This window comes from Lithobates pipiens, unplaced genomic scaffold, assembly GCF_037356315.1.
Source record: "Lithobates pipiens isolate NorthernLeopardFrog02 unplaced genomic scaffold, aLitPip1_a1.2 Scaffold_13, whole genome shotgun sequence".
NCBI classification, from domain to species: domain Eukaryota; kingdom Metazoa; phylum Chordata; class Amphibia; order Anura; family Ranidae; genus Lithobates; species Lithobates pipiens.
The window spans coordinates 335,569,991-335,591,583 of record NW_027507718.1 but is presented as its reverse complement, the minus strand read 5'-3'; the positions used below and the strand labels follow the sequence as shown (position 1 = coordinate 335,591,583).

The window sequence follows — 21,593 nt, the reverse complement described above, 5'->3', positions numbered from 1 at the left end:
AAATGTATGTAATATACATGCAGAAATCGTAGTCAGATTGAGGTCAGAACACCGAGGGCTACTCAAAAATGACTGAAACAATTGATAGTAATTGATAGCCAGGCAATTAGCATTTGGACAAAGTCAACATATTCCTGTTTGGAGAGGATGCATTTCTGAATGTTTCACCCTATACCCTTCAAAGCATAAACCAGCATAATAACCTCACCATCATGTTATATCTGATCCAGCAGGAATAAATATGTTAGCTACTTACTGTAATACTTTTAGAAAAGACTCATACTAATGGATGGAGCTGGACAGAGGAGAAAAGTATACAACCATACATCTTCCCATCTCGTCACAGCATTATACTGTATATTACCCATTGTAATTTTGTAAAACGTGTATTGTTAAAGCTGGAATTCCCCTTTAGAATTAGCTTCCAAAGAACTGCTGATAACTAACAGTAAATAAAGTGAATATTTACTGGCAAGATTGATGAATTTTTCATGCAGCTCGTATGTCATCAGTGGTTCTGGCAGGCTCCTGAAAACACAAGGACAGCTCAAAGTTAAAACAAACCCTGTCAAGCCTTTCCAATATATACTAGTTATACAACACTCTCTTAATTGTTAGCAGGGAGAGAATTAGCAGATACTTTACTGGAAGCACTCATTCACCTTAATGCTATAGAAGTCCAAGAAATTGAATAAACCACAAATGTTCGTTTAAAAGCTGACTTGTTTTACAATAAATAAAAAAAAATGTTACTATTAATGTCGTAGCCTGAGAAAAATGCACATTTACCGGCCTGTATATACTTTATTAAAAGCTGAACAATTCTGCGCATCCTTTCCGATATAAAAATGACAGTTACTGTATTAAAATTACACATTGGAGTGCTTTTAGCGCCATCTGCTATGCACGTCTGATGGGTCACTATAAGGAATGCAAAATTATATTGTGTTGGACCAGCATTGTGAATGTGGAATAGTGATTTATTGTACCAGCATGGTGAATATGGAATCGTGATTTGTTGGGCCAGCATGTTGAATGTGGGACTGTGATTTGTTAAACCACCATTGTGAATATAAGATTGTAATTTGTTAAACCACCATCATTGTGAATATAAAATTGTAATTTGTTGAACCAGCAATGCAAATGTGGGATTGTGATTTGTTGAACCAGCATTGTGCATGTGGAATTGTGAATTGCTGAGCCAGTATAATAAATGTGAAATTTTGAATTGTTGGACGAGTATCGTGAATATGGGATTGTCATTTGTTGGACCACCATAGTGAATATGGGATTGTGATTTGTTGGATCAGCATTGTGAATATGGGATTGTGACTAAGAGTAGAGATGGGTTTAGGCGTGTTTGAAATCCCACATGCCCGATCTCGCCAGGAAGCCGACACTGCTCAGCACTAATCACAGGCACCGAGACATTTACCAATCTGTGTAGCAGTGGATTGCGAAATGTCAGATTGCCTGTGCAGTGTCAGCTTCCTGGCAAAATTGGGCATGTGGTATTTCGAACATGCCTGAGTCCATCTCTATTGTTGAGGATACTCCTTATTTGCTATTCACACAACTCATTAAATTACACTGGAAACAAAGCAACTGTCAGCAAGTCCACTCAGTTTACCTTTATCCTAGTTCTATGTAATACACTATAGCCATATTCCAGTAAGAAAAGTTACAGTTTACTTTAAAGAATTGCATAGTCTTACACGTATTATGAGTGAGACTGCTTTATGAAGTGTGTGCTGTGTCCTACACTCTGATATCAAATCAGATTAAGAAACAGATCTTGCAAGCCAGGATTCAGAACAAAAACGTAGCTATAAGGAGCTGTGTAGTATTCACTTTTTGATATATCAAATCGTTGTGGGAGACCACAATATCTTTTCAGCTTTACAACTAGGTAAACAAAGGGGATGGTCAAATCAACAGGATACCAACAAATTTATTGGCTTGGACTATACTTTTGGATGAAAAGATTCAAATCCTGAATAGGTAGACTGTATTTCAAGGCTTTGTTTTTAATGTTAAGTTCTGTGTACATTTTACTGTCATGAACATTTTTTTGAATTAAAGCAAAAAATGGATGTGGGTCATTTTAAAAATGCAAAATCCTATCTAACATGTCGTTTGATAACTATTGATGTTAGTTGATGGACATGCATGTGCGAAAAGGATCTTACCATGTTTTCATAACTCTATGGAGTCAATACATGCAATTATAATATTTAATATATAAAAAAGACTTGGAAACGACAATGGGCAGTCATAGGTGATATACAACCCCCTCTCTGCTATAGGCCTTCACTTTAGTAACAAGCAGTGTCAGAAGCATCCAAACTTCTAAGGAGGGGTGGGTGCTGAGTCTGTCAAACTCAAACTGATTTTACGGTAAGTCAAAAATCCTATTTTCTCATTCGTTCATTGACAGACACAGCGCTCCATTATTCAGAACCAAAGGGACGTCCCAAAGCAGTGTCAGACATGAGGGGTGGGACAACGAAAAATCCCAAGGCTAACACAAGAGCCAACCAGGTAACAGGAGCTCAACACAGAAACAAACTGGAGCCCAACCTGAACAATACCTCTCCAAGAGGGAATAGAACCTCTAAACAGCAGCCTGCTACAACTTGCGGCCAAAAGAAGCATCCTCAGATGCCAGCACATCCACGCTGTAGAATTTAGTGAAAGTGTACACCGACGACCAAGTGGCAGCCTTGCAAACCAGTGCAGCCGTTGCCTGATGAAGGAAGGCCAAAGAGGCAACAAGCAGTTAAGTAGAATGCGCCATAACAGGGAAAGTAGGAACCCAATGATAGATAATGACTGTGGTCTATTCTGTCTGATCTGTCTAGAGAGGTCGCAGAAAAAGCAGACAGCCCCTTTTTTGACACATCCGTGATTACACACAGCGACTCTGATTTCCGAAACAGCCCTGTGACTGCCAAATACACCGAATCGTTCGACCACATCCAGGGTATGCAAGGTAAATCCCTTAGAACATTTTGACCTGTGACACAGGGAAGGCAATACAACGTCCTTAGTCAAAAGGAATCAGAGGAGGGAACCCCGGACAAGGGCAAAGAACCACCTCATCACGTATGACATGGTAACGCCTACAGTTCCGACACTGTAGGAGCAGAGGTGATAGCAACCAAAAAAGCCACCTTCTGGAACAGCGCAAGCAGAGGAACCTCCCGAATATTTCCAACGGGAGGCTCCTGTAGAACCGAACGCACCAAGAGTAGCTCCCACCGTGGTAAAAGCTATTACACCGGTGGAAGCAGATGTTGAACCCCTTGATTAAGAGTATGCACCAGGGAGTGTGAGACCAGGGGACAAGCTCACCAACTGAAAGGACAGGGAGTGTGGCCACCAACCCTGCAATGTGGGGCACATCAACGACAGCAGAGCCAGACGTGGGATCAGTCAAGACCGATGAGGCAGGGGAGGGCGCCATTTACTAGCCTAGATGTCCAAGCGCCACCTGTGAAAACACAAAACACAGGGGGGCACTGACTGAGACCTCCGCCACCTTAGGCCCCGCACAGGGGCATCACCGAGGTCCCACATGGGGGACATCGACTAAGGCCCCGCACAGGGGTTGCTGACCCAGGCTCCGCACAAGGAGCACCTGCCGAGACCCCACACTGGGGCGCATTCGGATACCCCGCACAGGGGGCACCAATGGACCCCTAATAGGGGAACTGGCTGAGACCCCCACAGGGGCACCTGTGCAAATCGGAACACGCACATAGGTCCTGTACACATATGTACATGGTGATCTCAACACACCAAGGTATCGCCACGAACATCAGAGCGAGAGCAAGAATTCTAGCGCCAGACCTCCTGTATAACTCTAAACTGGTAATCTTTCAAAGCTTCGCCTATGGAGATTTTTAGGCATAGTAGTTTGGTGCCGTTCCACAAGCGTACACAATTTTAAAGTGTGATGTTAGTAATCCATTTACTCAGCATCACATCAACTGTTTGTGCTGTCTAAAATTCATTAAAGCGGGGTTCCACCCTAAAGTGGAACTTCCGCTCATCGGAACCCTCCCCCCCTCCGGTGTCACATTTGACACCTTTCAGGGGGGAGGGGGGTGCAGATACCTGTCTAAGACAGGTATTTTCACCCACTTCCGAGCATAGACTCCCACGGGAGTCTATGCCTCTTCCTGTCCCACCACGCTGTCTGCTGGGACACACACGGGTCCCAGAGACAGCGCAGACCATTTCTAGTGCGCTGCGCGACTCGCGCATGCACAGTAGGGAACCGGGAAGTGAAGCCACAACGCTTCACTTCCTGATTCCCTCACCTAGAATGGCGGCGGCAGCAGCTGAGAGCCGAGCGATCGATCGGCCTTGGCTGCCGACATCGCTGGACCCTGGGACAGGTGAGTGTCCATTTATTAAAAGTCAGCAGCTGTAGTATTTATAGCTGCTGGCTTTTAATATTTTTTTTTTCAGTGAAATCCCTCTTTAAAGTGTATATTTTTTGTACATTTTTGTAAAATCTGTATTTGATAAACCACTGCACAAATACCACGTGACAAATTGCAACACCCACCGATTTTACACTCTAGTGACTCTGCTTAAAAAATATGTTTGGGAGTTCCAAGTAATTTTCTAGCAATAAAAATTGATAATTGTTTACACGAATAAGAGCAATATAAGAATTGGCATGGGTAGCAAGTAAAAAAAAAATAAAAAATCTTTTTACAAAAAACTTTAACACTGCTTGCTTGAATAGATGCAGCAATCATTTCTTTTTTTAGAGGCCAAAACCATTAAGCCTAAATGTACCCATTTATGAAAGGATACGCCTTTGCTAATGTGTTTAAATAGTTTAAATGCGACTATTGCAAGCACCCCTGGTAGACATTTTTTGCTAAACAGCTGGGTCTACATGTGTGAAATAGAGAAAAAATACAATTACCAGATACAACAATGCATGATATTATATTTATATACTTTAATTTAATTTACATGATGCAATCATTTTATTTTAAAGATCAACGGTTTCAAAACAATGAACAATTGACATCGTATTTTGGTTTGCTTAGTTATCAGCTAAGGCCTGGCTCAAACTAGTGCATTTCAGATGCGACTTGAGATGTCACACAGTAATCGCCCCATGTATGGGACAAATATGGTAGTAATGTGGAGCCTTCCTTTAGGTCAGGGGTGCCCAACTTTTTTTTAAGAGCGAGGGCCACTTAAGAGACTTGGTAACCGGTCACGGGCCACAATGAGTGGAGCAAAAGGGTGACAGTTCCATGTCCACTGTGCATATGCAGAACCAACACGGATACAACCCACTCTACTCTATGGGCCCTCGGATCCCATCTGCCCCAGATGGAAGGGGACGGATCGGAGTGGAGGTAAGTGGGGTGTAAACGGCCACAAGTCCGTTTACATCTGCGGCTCAATAGAGGTGAACAGAGGGTCAGAACAATGGTGTCAATGGGGCCTAAGGCTGTTTTCACACTGATGCACTGTGGTTTACCCACACAGAGGGTGCAGACAAGTTCACCTGTGGCTTTCCTGCAGGTTAGCTGTACTTTGCCACAGACTTCTATTATATCCTGCGGGTGTGGTGAACTTTCAAAAAGTGCATTAAACTTACAGGTAATAACAGAAGTCTATGCCTCAGTGTAGATAACTCGCAAGTGGTCTGCGCTGCACCTGCAGATCAATTTGAAAGCAGCCCAGTAACCACCGCAGAACAGATATGCCCATATATACACTGTGATTTAAGTAATAAACTTACCTTTAATAACACAGTTTTAAATGCAGGTATCGATGGCTGTTGTCCCAGGCAGATCACATTTGGTGTCACTCCACCTGTGATAGGAGTTGGTGCTATACAGGAAGTATCGGCTTATGCAGCTGTGCAGCCACTTGCTTCCTCTACCAGTGGCTTTTTTTTTTTTTTTTTTAACAGAAGCTCTATCAGTGGATTTATTCACAACACTGATTCTCTGGGATGGCGGGTTGGCAACCCACAATCTGGGCTTGCCAACCCGCCATCCCAGAGCAGGAGGTCACGGGCCACATCAGAGGGCTCCGTGGGCCACTGGTTGGGCACCTCTGCTTTAGGTACAAGACTGATGTAAGCCATTGTTAAAGCTGTAATGAGTCAGTGTTTTTGTTTGGCAGTGAAAGGCCACTGGATTACGATGGGTTACCATGGGCTTTTGTACATGTTCTATCTGCCATGTTCTGCTATAATGCAGATGTGCATGTTTGGCTAATTAGGATTCTACAGGGTTTCACTCCATCATATTCACACATCTATGGCCAATTGTAAAACACAGAATGAGTCTGAAACAAAATCTAAAATTCAAAAATTCCTGCAATTATCATCTTGGTTTCATTAATACACACTGGTTAGAGGACAGTGTTAGATTTTAAGGAAATCACCATAGGAACTTTAACTAACCTTAAATACAGCTTCAAAGCACTTGTGATGGTCTTGACTTCCCACTCTCCAGCTGCACTTAAGTCAACATCGCATCCAGCTTTCACATCTCCAAAAGAACATATCAAAAATATGGTGGTGAAACATTAAAAGCAAGTGTAATGTATTGCTCAGAATGTGCATATTATTTTCTGAAATACTACAGTAGCTTTCATTAAATTACATTTTTTGCCATTTTATTTAATATAAATATTTTGCAGATCAACCACTAAAGTACCCCTCAACAACTGTTCAAACAGCCAAACAGGGAATGCATTGTTCACAATAAAGGTGAGATTGACACCGGTGGGGGGGAGGGGGCATTGGTGTCGGGGGGATGGATGTCAATGTCCTGTTTTGACCAGTTCTTATATGTAAGGAATCTGAACATTTAGTGATAAATTATATTTTATGCAGGCTTACTGATCAATTTCATTTATATTTAGGGCTTGTTCCGACTATGCATCACGACTAGCATTTTTGGCACTGAACAAACATCAAACACCTCAAAGTTACATAGAAACAACTGTTCTATATGTGTCCCACACAAACCATAATTCTGGAGTTTTATGCAGTGCAGAAAAATTGCAGATATGCTGCATTTTTCTGCAGCATACTGGATGGTTCCACTGCAGCACAGACATGAGTGTCACTTTAGGTACTTTAAATCATTTATAAGGCTGGGCTCACACTGCAGATGGATGCGGCTCACAGCAGGGGTCCGGTGCGTCCCTGTTTTTTAGGGATGAATCAGGCCCAAAATTTTGCCTGAATTCAGCCCTGAAATTGAGCCAAAGATGCATAGACTCCTGTGCAAGCCGCCCTGCAGATGTGTGAACCAGCTCCATAGAGACCCGGTCACAATCTCCTGTCATGCAAATTGGATGTGGAGGAAATCCACATCCAATACGCACTGGTGTGAACCCAGCCTCCATGGGTATTTTTTGGCATTTGGGATTTTAAAGAAAGGCAATAAATCCTAAAAGCCCCAACCATGAAAAATTCAACCTTAAATGTGGAGGAGTTGACTATATGGTCTATATGACTGAAGGCAAAAATCCTTGCTTAAACTCCAACATCCACCAACAAAATAGGTTAAGCAATAAGGCTACTTTCACACTGAGGCGCTGGACGCGCTGGCGGTAAAGCGGCGCTATATTTAGCGGCTCTTTACCGTCGTTTTAGCGGCGCTTTTCGGCAGCTAGCGGGGCAGTTTTAACCCCCGCTAGCATCCGAAAAAGGGTTAAAAACGGCCGCAGGCGGGTTTGGAGTGCTGCCCATTGTTTTTAATGGGAAATACACCGCTCCTACAGTGCTCCAAAGATGTGGCTTGCAGGACATTTTTCAGCGTCCTGCAAGCGCACCGCTCCAGTGTAAAAGGCCTCATGCTTTCACACTGGAGAGACAGCAGCGGCTGTTGGAGGGCACTTTGCAGGTGCTATTTTTAGCACTCTAGCGCCTGCAAAGCACCTCAGTATGAAAGGGGCCTAATGCTATATTTGCATCTGCCCATTGATAGTTCACATAAAATATATATACACACACACACACTTAAGTAAATTGTACTTTTATTGAAAAATTTGAACAAAAACACCACAACATCTTGGGGTTGATTTACTAAAACTGGTAAGTGCAAAAACTGGTGGAGCTCTACATAGAAACCAATGAGTTTTTTTTCTCAAAGCTTAATTGAACAAGCTGAAGTTATGCTGGCCATACATTATTCAATTTTCTTCTATAGATTTCCTTTAGATTTACCAAAACCATATAATATGAGGTCAAATCTAAACACTTTCAATTTGTGTGCAATCAGACAGGACCTTGTACTACACAGAGGAAGGTAAAGCTAAAGGAAATTGAATAAGAAAATTGTATGGTGTATGGCCAGCTTTAGAAGCCGAGTGTCTACCATGCACAGCTGCAACAGATTTTGCACTCTCCAGTTTAAGTAAATCAACTCCATAGTATAAAAACACTTTGGCCAAAGAGTAGCTATACATAGCTATAAAATGGGGTGACACCCTAAAAAAAAAAAAAAAAACAACAAAGAAAAACAAAATAGCATGCATGTGATAAAATGTTAGTCAAGGGAGTAAAACCTCCATCAAGATGTTATGTGGACTATACCCCACGTAGGACCTTTTTGAAAGAAATTGCATCTTGGTTTCTGCATCAAAGTGATTCCACCCAATTGGAGAAAATGTTTATCTTTCATATAAACAACATTGCAGAGTGGGCCTATAAAAGGAGGGGCCCGTATGAGACTTTCAATTGTAATAGATGATGATCATAAGGAAATCTGCAACTGGAGACTATACACATCAGACTTCCATTATTTTAAGATCCACAATATTTTATCCAATTATTTGCCATTTTAGAAGGATCCATACCAAATCCATTTGGTATAGTAGCCTCCCTGGCGGTATGATTCAGTCTGGTTTTAGGTGCTGAACGCGGTACAATTATTTTGCATGGAAATTTGGCGTTTTATTTTGTAATCCTGTAATTCTTAGGAATAACTCTCTTAAATCTGTTCAAACCAGAGTCTAGCAGACATCCCGGGTATGATAAAGAATAATAAAAATTATTCAATAATGTAATCAAATCCTAACACACTGAAAAAGGGACACGTTTTGGTTGCTATGGACAATCTCCAAATTCCAGGCAGAAAAAACAGTATTCATAATATAAAAGTGCATGTAGGGCACTGCACAGACCACTAGGGACAAAGGGGGGTGTGTATTTTTATTTTTTATACAGTACTGTAATCTGTAAGATTACAGTGCTGTGTGTGTTTTGTGTCTTTTTACTTTTTTGAATTTGCTGCCGTTCTCCGCTCCCGTGCGCCGTAACGTCGCAGGGAACGGAGCTCAGCGGCACTCGGCACTGTGAATTGAGCGGAGGACGGCTCGATAACACAGCGCGTGGGACATCTCTGGATCCAGGGGACAAGGTAAGTAACTCTCCCTGTGTCCTCCCCTGCATCCAGCGATGTGATCCTGAGTCTGGCTCGGGGTTACCGCTCCTGTTAGTGAAATCCCAACCCGAGCCAGACTCGGGATTACCGCTAGGGGGGTTAAAGGATTTTGTCATATCCTTTGTTAGAACAGTATAAATATTAGATCAAAATAGAAGAAATAATGAACGCTAAAGAGGAAGTAAACTCTCCCACTCTGATGCCTCTTTTCATTTAGTCCATTATGATAAGTAATTATTAAACTATAGCCACTGTAATCCAGCCCAAATAGCAAAATGACTTACTGTTTAAAGAAACTGTAAAAACTTGTTTCCAGGGGTTGGGCAGCACCATCTTAAGTATTGTTTACTGAGTCCACAGTAGAGTGTATATCCACCCTTACATTGAGCACTTGTTAACCAAGCCTCCTTCTCAATCCAACGTTTCTATGGCAACCCTGCTTCCCTGTCCATAGCTGACTTGTTTTATTTCATAGTATTTACTTGTGCCGATTGTCTAGTGTTTGCCTATGTCAGTTTTATCAGCTAGCTGATAAAACTGCAGTAATGCTGTCTGATGCCTTTTTTTCTACTCCATGTGATGTCACATGGGGTTTAGGAGGAAGCCGAGTGATTATGCAGTCTTGTGGGATTTCAGTGTTGTGCCGTTGGAAGTTATGATAATAGATAGACAAGCACACAGTGTGCCGTAAATCTTGGGAGATATGGGCATGCTCAGTGGCGTCATTCTAAAGAACAAAAAGGATAACAATACTAAGCAAGTAAGGAGATATCTACAAGCAGTGTTCATTAGGGTTTTTTATGCCGATTCACACAGGACAAATTTGTGGGGGAGAGTTTACAACCACTTTAATTATTCAAGTTTACATACACTTTACTGGGCTCTGTTATGGGTTATGTGATACTGTAATAAGCATGTATTAGGCAGCTTTAATTAACAGCACAATTTTAGGCAATTAGCAGAGCAGTACTTGTCCGACATCAGATGGCCAGTCTCTCTTAAAGCAGAGGGCTTTTTAGAATTGACTGCAAGCAAACAGCCTCTTCTGCAATAAAGTAAAACTACATTTTTACAGAATATAAATGGAGCTGTGCATGCGGGCTCATCTTACCATGCCAGCATGATTCCTGTGTGCCAGAATGACTAAATCTTGTGTGCAGAAGTTATATCAACCCACACCAGCCAATTGAGATGCACCCGGGGAGAAGATCCCAGTGTTGTTGAGGTACCTGGAGGCAGTAACTATAGCACCTTAAGTTTCACTTTAACTGCCAGAATCTACTGTTCTCTTTAGGCAGGGAAGGCCAAATATGGATCAAATTTTGGAATTTTCCCGCTGAATCCGCTAAAATTTGTTCCGTGGGTAGCCTTGTCAGCACCGTGCATCTCTGCCAAAGTCAATTTTTTTATTTGACTTTTGTAAAAGGAGCCAGGTGGAAAGTTCTCAGCCAAACAGAACCTACAACCAGTCAGACGCAGGCACTGTTTGGATATTGTCACAACTGCGGGAATGCAATAGCCAGCAATGTTGTCTTATATCTCTCAGCATCCCTGAATACTCATATCTCACTTGTGGCTGGTTCTCTTTAAATACCATGTAATGTAGATCAACAGACAGTATTTCAGGCCAGTAGGCAGTTATCTGAGCGCATGTGTAATTGATGTAACAGTGGAAAAAACCTAACGAGAATAAAGTACAAAGTACACAAAGGAGATTTTTTTTTGTAAATTGGTCATTGTTCGTTTACACAGAAATAAAATCTGCTAGACAGGTAAAAGCAAGTCACTGTCCTCTTTCAACATTGCCATTTTATACGGCACGGCGTCAATGTGGAAGGTTTATCAATTATTTACCTGCCACATTATAGAGCAAGTGCCTGCCAGACATAGGAAGAAGTGTAAGGAGTATTCACTAAATCAGTGTCTTCTTGTCTTAACTTGCACTTTATTTATTACCCCTCAACAGCATCAAATAAAAAAAGTACATGTTTTCAAAACAGGGGGAAGAAGAAATCTAGCTAATATTAAAGCCATAGTCAATGTCATCCTATCTAGTTTAAAATTTGGGATGCTTGCTATACAACAGTCTAGATCTTGCTTGGCTTTAAATTTGTATCACTGTTCAAATTCACTGGGCCAAAATCATGAGCAAAAAGGGTTTTCTATTTTTTTTATATCTGTGTTAAATTGCCTCCAACAGAAGCTGCCCTATCTGGGTTTCTGGGCCACATGCTGGATCCGAGGCAATAAAGCCAAACCTTTGATACCTAGGAATATTTCAGGATTCTAAAAATCAGATTCCATCTGAGGCTTCTCTAAAGGGGGTTGTGCTTTGTGAGAGCTCCTTTTAGAGGTGACATTTTACTTAGCAGTACATGACACTTAACTTTTTTTTTTTTTTGTTTTAGCTTCTGCTTCTCCAGGCTAATGCAATGCTGTGACAGACAAATGTAATCCCCAATATCGAGAAATACTACACAGAAGAGGACATGCTGGTGGGGCAATGGGCAGCTACACAAACATCCCATCAATATGTCTAAAGTAGATGTTAATACTAATTGAATAATACTTAGTTTGTTAAAGCACTGTCTATTAGAACTGCACGATTCTGGCTAAAATGAGAATCACGATTTTTTTGCTTAGAATATAGATCATGATTCTCGCGGGTTAACTACTTTCACATTAAAACAAAAAAAAAAAATAAATAAAATGGGCTAACTTTAAAAATTGCGTTTGAAAGACCGCTGTGCAAATACAGTGTGACATAAAATATTGCAGCAATTGACATTTTATTCCCTAGGGTCTCTGCTAAAATATATAAAATGTTTGGGGGTTCCAAGTAATTTTCTAGCAAAAAATATTGATTTTAACTTAACAAGTGTCAGAAAAAGATTTAGACTTTAAGTGGTTGAACTTCCTCTATTTACACGTTGTTTAAAAACTTGGCAGACTGCCTGGATTTTTTATTTATTTTTTACACAGAAGTTTACATCCCTTTGATCCAAGAAGGAAGAGTTAGTTACAATATTTCAAGTTTAAAACTTGACAGACTGCCTGGTTGTTTTCTTTTGACAGCTGAGTGAGCAGATAAAGTCTCTACACTTGTTATATGAAAGAATTAGCAAACTCTGCAACAGAGATTGTGGGGGGGTGAATAGAGATCGCAATTTTTTTAATGATTAATTGTGCTGCTCTACTGTCTATCAAATGTAATCTGGTTGAAAGGGCCACTGGTCTCCATCAAAACCCTATGTGACAGAGTGACAACGCAGCAGCAAAACTGGGGTGACCATTGTTGGAAAAGAACATTTACACCCTATAACAGGAAGCATCTTTATGGCAGTATCACCAGGTAATATTTCAAAGTCACATTCTGGGATAAAACCAACCTGGAAGATGGAGGAGAGGTGACTCAGGATTGAAGGGTCACGGTGTAAGGCAAGTAATAAGGGGCATTCTTTTTTTTTTTTTTTTTTTGAACATAGCGATCAGATACAAGTGAGTGAGGAAGTGTGAGAGCAGGGACATCTTTATTCCAGTGAGAAGCTTTAAAATTTATATGCAATGGGAATCACTAAAATTTCACATAATCTTTAAGCATTATTGAATCATTAATTAAAATTTCTATTTCATATCTTTAATTAATTGCTGTTTGAAGCTGTCCATGGTTTAATTTAAAATCTAAACCACACTTTAGAAAAAAAAAAAAAAATATAGAAAGGATAGATTATATATATATATATATATATATATATATATATATATATACACACATACATACACACACACATATATACACACACACACATTACACACACATTACATACATATATACACACTCACACAAACACGCACACACATATACATACACAAGTATCCTTGTATAGCCATTGTATTAAACTTACATTATATGATTTTTTTTAATTAACTTATTTATACTTTAAATATAATGAAAAGAAACATAAATTAATGTTGATTTTAGACAAGCACAGCTATTAATAATAGACAAGGTCTAATGCTGATGTTTAATCATTACAAGTCAAGTGAGTTTTTAAAACAATTGCATGAGGACTTTTATCTGCAGTTCTGAATTGATTGCAGCGTATGATATACAAACAATTTGTCATTCTCATAATGTCCAGGGTAATGAAATGAATTCACTCACTGGTTTCCTCTAGTCTCCCGTGCCAAAGAACACTGTGTTATCAGCACAGATGGAGCATGCATGGACCTGGAGCACCGCCTGCTTCAAACAAGCTTCTCAGAATACCAATGAATGCCTCAAAGTCAGGCCGGCTCTGACAATACATAGTTTAGGACACACCAGATTTATGTATCTCTAGCTCTGTGGCAATATAGTGATTTACCCAATCAACAGTCAAATGTTATTGTATTGGCTGAAGTTTAAATAGTAACATACATAAATCTAAATCATATGGCAGCAGGTAAAACAGACCCTTTATTCCAACATCAAAAACCACTAACAAAATGTAACCTAGTATTTAATAAATTAATATGGTAATACATACTGCAATCTCCTAAAGCAGAACTCTACCTCCAAAAAACATTGTGTATGCAACTCTGTCTGTACATCCCTAAACATGTCAGTCATTTGTACAAAGATTATTTATTTCATTTGTTTTACTTTTTTCTGACACTTTCTGGTTGTCAATCGTTTATGGTGATACACCTAGGGCCCTACAGCTGCCCCCCTCCCTGGGGAGGTTCCACCACCAGTGCCTATAAAGGAGATCTTATCTGATCTCACACATGCACTTTATGAGATCTGTCCCAATTTTTTATTGTTCAATAACAAACCATGACATATCTTATACAGTGCTTGTGCCCTGCCCACCAATAAAGTTAAAAAACAAAACAAAAAAAAACCACTTTATTCCTGCTGAAGGTGGGTAAGACTAAGGCCGCGTACACACGCGCGGACTGTTGGCCCAACCTTGTCCGCTGAACAGTGTTTGGGCGGACAGTCCGCTCGTGTGTGGGCTTTCAGCGGACAGTTTCAGCGGACAGTTGGACGGACAAGGTTTTACGGAAATTCCGAAAAACTGTCCGCTGAAACCTTGTTTCAACGAACAGTCCACCCGTGTGTAGGCTTGTTCGTCAAAATAAGTTCCGCGCATGCTCAGAAAGGATTTTCAAGCCGAAAGTTATAATGCAGTGTATAGGACGTCGTATTTTGCGTCCCGTCGTACGTGCCGTTCACGTCATCGCGCACGGTTTCAGCAAACTGTTCGTTCGTCGTGTGTGGCCATGTCCGTCCATGCTAAGTTTGAGCGGACTGTTCGCTCAAACTGTTGGACGGACAAAGTTGGGCCAACAGTCCGCGCGTGTGTACGCGGCCTAACAGACTGTAGAAGACATACAAGAAAGGGAGCAAGCAATTACTGCGAAGTGTATTTCTTTTTAAATGAAAACTGCATTGCACTCAGTTTTAAGGATGGGTGTGTGTGTGGGGAAGGGGGCAAGGATCAGTCAAAAGGGGCAAAACTCCACTCTTACCTTTTAGATGTCTCTAATGCCGCGCAAACACGACCGGACTTTTTGACAGCAAAGGTCCGACGGAACGAGTCTGTCGGACAATTCAATCGTGTGTGGGCTCCATCGGACCTTTGCTTGCCAAAAATCCAGCAGACTTTGGAAATAGAACATGTTTTAAATTTTTCCACCAGAACTCCGCCGGACAGAGAAATCTGTTTGTGCGTATGCTAGTCCGACGGACAAAAACCGACGCTAGGGCAGCTATTGGCTATGAACTTCCTTATTCTAGTCCGGTCGTATGTCATCACGTTCGAATCCATCGGACTTTGGTGTGATTGTGTGTGGCCAAGTCCATTCATTCGGAAAGTCAGTCGGAAAGACCGTCGGACCTAGTCCCTCGAAAAGTCCGGTCGTGTGCACGCGGCATTAGGGGAAAATGTCATGGCTGACCGCAAGGGTTTCTCAAGAAAGTCACTGTTATTTATCCCAATAGAAAGTCTGGGGAGTGGCTGAATCCACTTTTCATTAACATACAACCCTTTCTAAATGTTTAGTTTAGCCCATGGGTAGGCAACCTGTGGCCCTCCAGCTGTTGCAGAACTACATGGGCATCCATGGCTTAGCCCTTTGTTAGGGCAGATAGAGCCTAGTTTATAACTTATGAGATATCTGTCGGTACAGTACAGACAGGGTTAAATTACAGCAAACACAGCTCCCCAGCCCCCTCATATACAAAGAAAACGAAGTAGGAAATGACACTGCTAGAATTAGCCGAAAAAGGAACATCTAAATAAGGTAAGCTGAAATTTTTTTCTTTTTAATTTCAATTCAAGTAATGCTATGTGAATGGGGACATGTAACAAATGTAAAGTATGTATTGTCCCAAGTTGGCTGCAAAAAGTGGAAACACATGTTAAAGCGGAGGTCCACCCTAAAATGGACCTTCCGCTCATCGGATTCCTCCCCCCCTCCGGCGCCACAATTGCCACCTTTCAGGGGGGAGGGGGGTGCAGTTACCTGGATAATCCAGGTAACTGCACCCACTTCCGGGCTAGCTCTCTGCGGAAAGGGGCGTACATTACGCCCCTTTCCGCAAGTGCCCCGCTGCCTGCTGGGAAACACACAGATCCCAGAGGCAGCGGGGACCGTCCTCATTGCGCAGCGCGGCTCGCGCATGCGCAGTAGGGAACCGGGAAATGAAGCCGAAAGGCTCCATTTCCTGATTCCCATACCCAAGATGGTGGCGGCAGCACTCGAGTGTCGATCTAGAGATCGGCTTCGGGTGCCGACATCGCGGGCGAGCTGGACAGGTAAGTGTCACTATTTTAAAAGTCAGCAGCTGCAGTATTTGTAGCTGCTGGCTTTAAAAAAAAAAAAAAAAAAAACGCGGAGTCCCGGTGGACTCCCGCTTTAAAGATTATTTATATCTGGTCTAAGTTTTTACATTTAAAAGCAATCATTGATTACATGTAAATATGGGAACAAAATACAGTATTACGCAAACTAGATGCATATAAAGAATGTCATATTTCTCATCACTAGCCCAAGTTCCAATGATTGTTCTGTACTGTTATAAAAGTACTGGTGAGGAATTTATACCGGATATCATCTCTCAATAAAAATATTCATCCCAGAAGAAAATGCTGATTGCCCAATCTTAACATAACAGTTGCTCCCATCTATAGCTGGCTATAAGCAAGTATAAACAAGTCCAAAAGATAAATCCAAGGGTAAAAAACAAGCTTAATTTACCAACCAGCCCGCAGACACTTGTCTAACAGTATGCGTTAAACGCAGGGGTTTAGTCTGCACACATTTGCAAATGCATGCATAAGATGAGGACTCTGCACCCTAGTATGTGTGGTACCTAACCACAAGTGCCCACGGAAGGGGGTTAAGATGGGCATTCCAATAGGGATGGAGGCGCCAGACCCCATGCGCTGTGCATCTCACTCAAAATCCCAACCCCTATGGCCCCTTTCACACATGCGGACCGTATGTCTGTATTTCATCCATCCGTTTGCGGATGAAATACGGACATACATGCATCCCTATGGGATAGCGGGTGTCTGCCCGCCTCCGTTATTGTCCGATTATGAAGACGGAGGAAAATCCTATTTTTCTATCCATCTGCAGAGCGGAGAGCTGACAGGGCGGTCCCTGCACAGTGTGCCGGGACCACCCTGTTATCCACCGGCTCAGCGGGGACAACGGAGCGATCCCCGCTGAGCAAGCGGATCATCACTGATCCATCCCGTGTGAAAGGGGCCTATCTCTGCATGATACAGGGATGGAGGTGAGAGACTACAGTTGGTAAATCTGAAAATCTGATGAAGGCCTATTAGCCATTATCACAGGCAGACCCCACACACAAGTGAGGCTGATAGAAATTAATATTTTATATATATATATATATATATATATATATATATATATATATATATATATATATATATATATATATATATATATATATACACACACACATATATATACACACACACACACACACACACACAAATATATTGAATGTACATATTCATTGTGTGAGCCCCTTATAACTTTTTTAGACTCTACAGTCACTGGCCCTTTAGGTCATGGTCATATGTGGTTCTCATGTGCGGCGTCCTCTGGGTTAATTTCTGCTTCCGGGAACTGCAATACACAGGGCCCTCCCCTTCCTCCTCCTCCCACTTGGGTGGATGTGGGAGAGCCCCCTGCCACACATTTGCACCATGCCCATGCCAGACATTTGACATCAGCGGCATTCACTCCATGAGGGAGTCTTCCGGTAGAGTTGCCTTTTTGGTTTTCGCATGTCCTTATTTTGGAATCCAATATGGGCTGCACCTTATTTGTCTTTTCCTTTTCACTTTAGACACCAGTTATACCACACACTTGACTTTCAATTCTCAACATTTTTCCATTTGAATCACTCCTAATAATGTATAGTAGCACAATTCCTCACATCGGGTCTTCAGATCTCCTCTCCAAGGGATCTAAACATTAGTCACTCCATCTATGGTATTAAGGCACTAGCTATATAATAATTTACATAGTGACTACATTAAAATATACATATACCTTCTTCACAGCCCACCTTTTTGGGATGTTGACTGTGCTACCCCCATTTACACAAATGGAGAATTGCACCTATCCTAAGTTTCTTTCATGCGTGCCCCAACCTCTGTAGGGAAGCACTCCCAGTTCCCAGGGTAGACATCCCCAGATGACCTTCTGTCCATGGCTCTATATACTGACCTTTGAGTTAACGTGTGCGTAAAGTAGGGAAGGGACCTTTTTCTGGGTGTGTTTATCTCAACGTCCTCCAGCCTGACTTTTCCCCAATTTTTGTCCAATTATGAGGTCATAATACTATTTTATATCCTCTATAGTTACACACAATGGACTTGCTCCTGACGAGTGGAAATCCCACAAAACGCATCAAGCCTTTAGATGCAAACATTTCATGAACATGCGCTGTATGCCTGACATCCACACACGCATTTTTTGCTAATTTTGTATTTATTGTAATGTTTCATTCACTCATATTATTAGCTCCAATTCTATATTTTCATGTTACAGCTTTTTATGATTGCATTGAATCTTTTATTAGGTGTTTAATATGTGTATGACATTTGTAAACATGAATTCAACATTTTTGTTAAGGTTGATCAATACTTTGCATTGAATTACTGTACGACTCAATACATATAGTTATCCCTCGTGTCCCACACTCTTTAGGTATCTACTGTTTAGCGCGCACTTCATTCAAAGTCCCAACTTTTCCTCTTTTGCAACCAATAGGGATGGAGGTACCAACCCCTATGTGCTGTGTGTCTCACTCAAAGTCCCAACCCCTCTCTCTACAAGATAGGCATTCTAATTCCCTGGTAGGTTTTACAGTAAATATTGTTTAACTTAACGCTAGTAAAATCTACCCCCCTTAAGCAACACAATTTTATTTGTCAAAACACTGCTATACATCACAATCTGGAGTATTGCAATTACGGGAGCTGTCAAAATATCTGTTAAGCTCCAGAATCATTGGTTATGTGCAAAATCTAGCCCATCATTATAGCATGTGATAATGGCAATACAATAGTAGCATTATAATATTATGGCAGTGTGTTATCTTCAGCTGTATGCTCTGCATAGTATAATATATCACACATACAACCCAAAAAAAAAAAGTTCCCCTCTCAATATTTATCCACACCAACATTGTTTTTCATTCCATCACGCCACATGATACAATTCACTCAAGGCAAGTCCACTTTATGTAGGTCATCCAAGTGCTGATTACCAGTTTACTAGAAGATGGATAACATGCACTGATAAGTAGTCTGCACTGAGAATGTACAAAATGCCACACATTACCTAAAATACTTTATACCTGTAGTCTTATGTCTCATTATTCAGTATATCCATACTGACATGTACAATACACAGAAAGTGACCAAATGTGATTTATGCAAGGGGAAAAAAAAAGTCATATACCTTTTTATATAATAACTTAACATTAAAGTGACAAGTTATTTATAGCGTGCTTAGCTAGTATACAACAAAAAAATGATTAAAATGATGGCATACCCATTAACAAATTCAGAAGTCTCTGGACCTTTGAACTCACCCCCACAACCCTGTACAATCCTTGGTCATTAATGCCTGCAAGAGAGAACAGAAAGTATTACCCCAAAAAAATTTGCCCAGGTAGACAATATCTTCCCCCAACACCATTTGCAAACCAGCACAAGAGAAAAGATCAAAATCCTGCCAAAAAAAAAAACTTAAAAAATGTTGTTGGTACACTGTGCAAATGTCAAGACATGGAATTTCATTTGATTGCATTATATGGCACTAGCTATATAAATCAAGAATGCGAGTAATCTTTGTACTTTGTTGTTAAATACAACTGTGGTCGCCTGACAAAAATAGCTACAACAATTTTGTTTCACTTATTTTTATGCTATCCAGCAGTGGTCTCCAACAAGCAGCCCTTTGCTTGCCTTTTTCCAGCCCTTGGCCACTACTCCATCCACTGGAATCCACCGACACCAACAATGGGGCACAATTCCACACAATGACACCGATGAGGCACTATTCTTTCCACTGACATCAAAGATGGGGCATGGTTTACACTCACTGATGCCAGGACATTTTCTACTCCCACTGACCACAGTCTGGCCACCCTAATATCTGAAGGACAATAAATTGGCCCTTTGTTTGAAATGTTTGGAGACCACTGCTATACAGTGAGTATAGGGTCTACTTATAAATGTTTTCACATACAAACCACACAATTTTTTGATTGCATGCAACTGTGTATATCTTGTACGTAGATTAAATATTCGATCACTGGATATACATGTTGTACGTGAGTTTGTGAACCTCAGATAAAGTAGTTCTAAAGTTAACATTTCTTACCTTAATGACTTTCCTGCATTAAAGTAAAAAACTTTTAGCATTTGCTGTGCCCTCCCCTCCCTAAATACTTAGAGTCCTTTCTCAATCCAGCACTGTGCTCGTCTGCAGCTTGTCTCTTCTCTCTTCCCAGTCTCACAGGAGACTCAGGCAGCAGCAGGAGCATTGGTCTATGGAAGCACACAGCCCAGCTAGGAAGCGCACATGAACATGTGCCCCAAAAGCACATGGCTTGCTATGGGGGTACACACAGGAAAGGAGGCGAGGACAACGCTGGCAGGGGATTCCAGAGGAGGTGGTAAGGGACCGTTCTATGCAATAGCATTGCACAGAGCAGGTATGTATAACATTTTAGCAAACAAAAACGGTTTACAATCACTTTAAGTAAAAAAATCTTGTAGCATATGAGAACCAATACATTGTGTATCCAATAGCAAATCCACCAGCAGCTTCTTCTGACCTGTAAAAAATAAAATAAAAAAATGGAAGGACCCCATTCTATAGCCATCCAGTAGTGTGACAATCAACCATACCATTTTTTTATTGCTTCATGAATTATCAGAAAATACACAAGAAACTACATCTGCCTGAATATGAAGCTGAAAACTTTTGTTATAGTTTTGAATAGAATAGGGAGAGTTTATAACCGGGGTTTAACTGCTATCCGGGGTCCATCAAAGAAATTCATCTTACTTTCTGAAATAAAATTCTGACCGGGACAGTGGATTTTCCCTACTATAAACACTTTTTATGCTGTTGATCACACACTCAGACACTGCTAGCCAATAACTCCCCTGATCCAACAATTAGCTTCCTTAAGTCTATAGAAGAAAGCCCTATTTGAGTCCATTCAAGGTTCTTATGTTACCTGAAGCCCTGATGCAGGAGCTCTTTCTGACCCTGGAAACACATAGGCTGTTTTTAGTATAAATATATTCATTTGGACTCCTTAGCGCTCCTATGCTGCGTACAAACGTCCGGACTTTCTGGAAAACTAGGTCAGATGGTCTTTGATGGACTTTCTGAATGAACGGACTTGGCCACACACGAATGGCTTAAGTCCGTTCGAAAGTCCATTCGTTTTGAACGTGATGATTTAAATGGGACTAAAAAAGGAAGTTCAATAGCCAGTAGCCAATAGCTTCCCTTGTATCGTATTTGGTCCGTCAGACCAGCATACACACAATCGGATTGTGTGACGGACATCTGTCCCACCACTATACCCCC

At 41.2% G+C, this 21,593-nt stretch overlaps 1 protein-coding gene across 4 annotated transcripts in view; it reads right to left on the bottom strand.

The window, feature by feature from the left end:
* The window catches only part of ARHGAP10 (Rho GTPase activating protein 10), a 433,763-nt gene that overhangs the window by 167,870 nt on the left and 244,300 nt on the right, over positions 1–21,593 (bottom strand). For all 4 annotated transcript variants that reach the window (XM_077477009.1, XM_077477008.1, XM_077477011.1 and 1 more), the window contains 3 exons: positions 19,536–19,610; positions 6,452–6,539; positions 470–528 (listed from right to left, as the gene is read on the bottom strand). In XM_077477009.1, the coding sequence (XP_077333135.1) occupies positions 470–528; positions 6,452–6,539; positions 19,536–19,610 (222 nt within the window). The remainder of the gene's footprint in view (positions 1–469; positions 529–6,451; positions 6,540–19,535; positions 19,611–21,593) is intronic.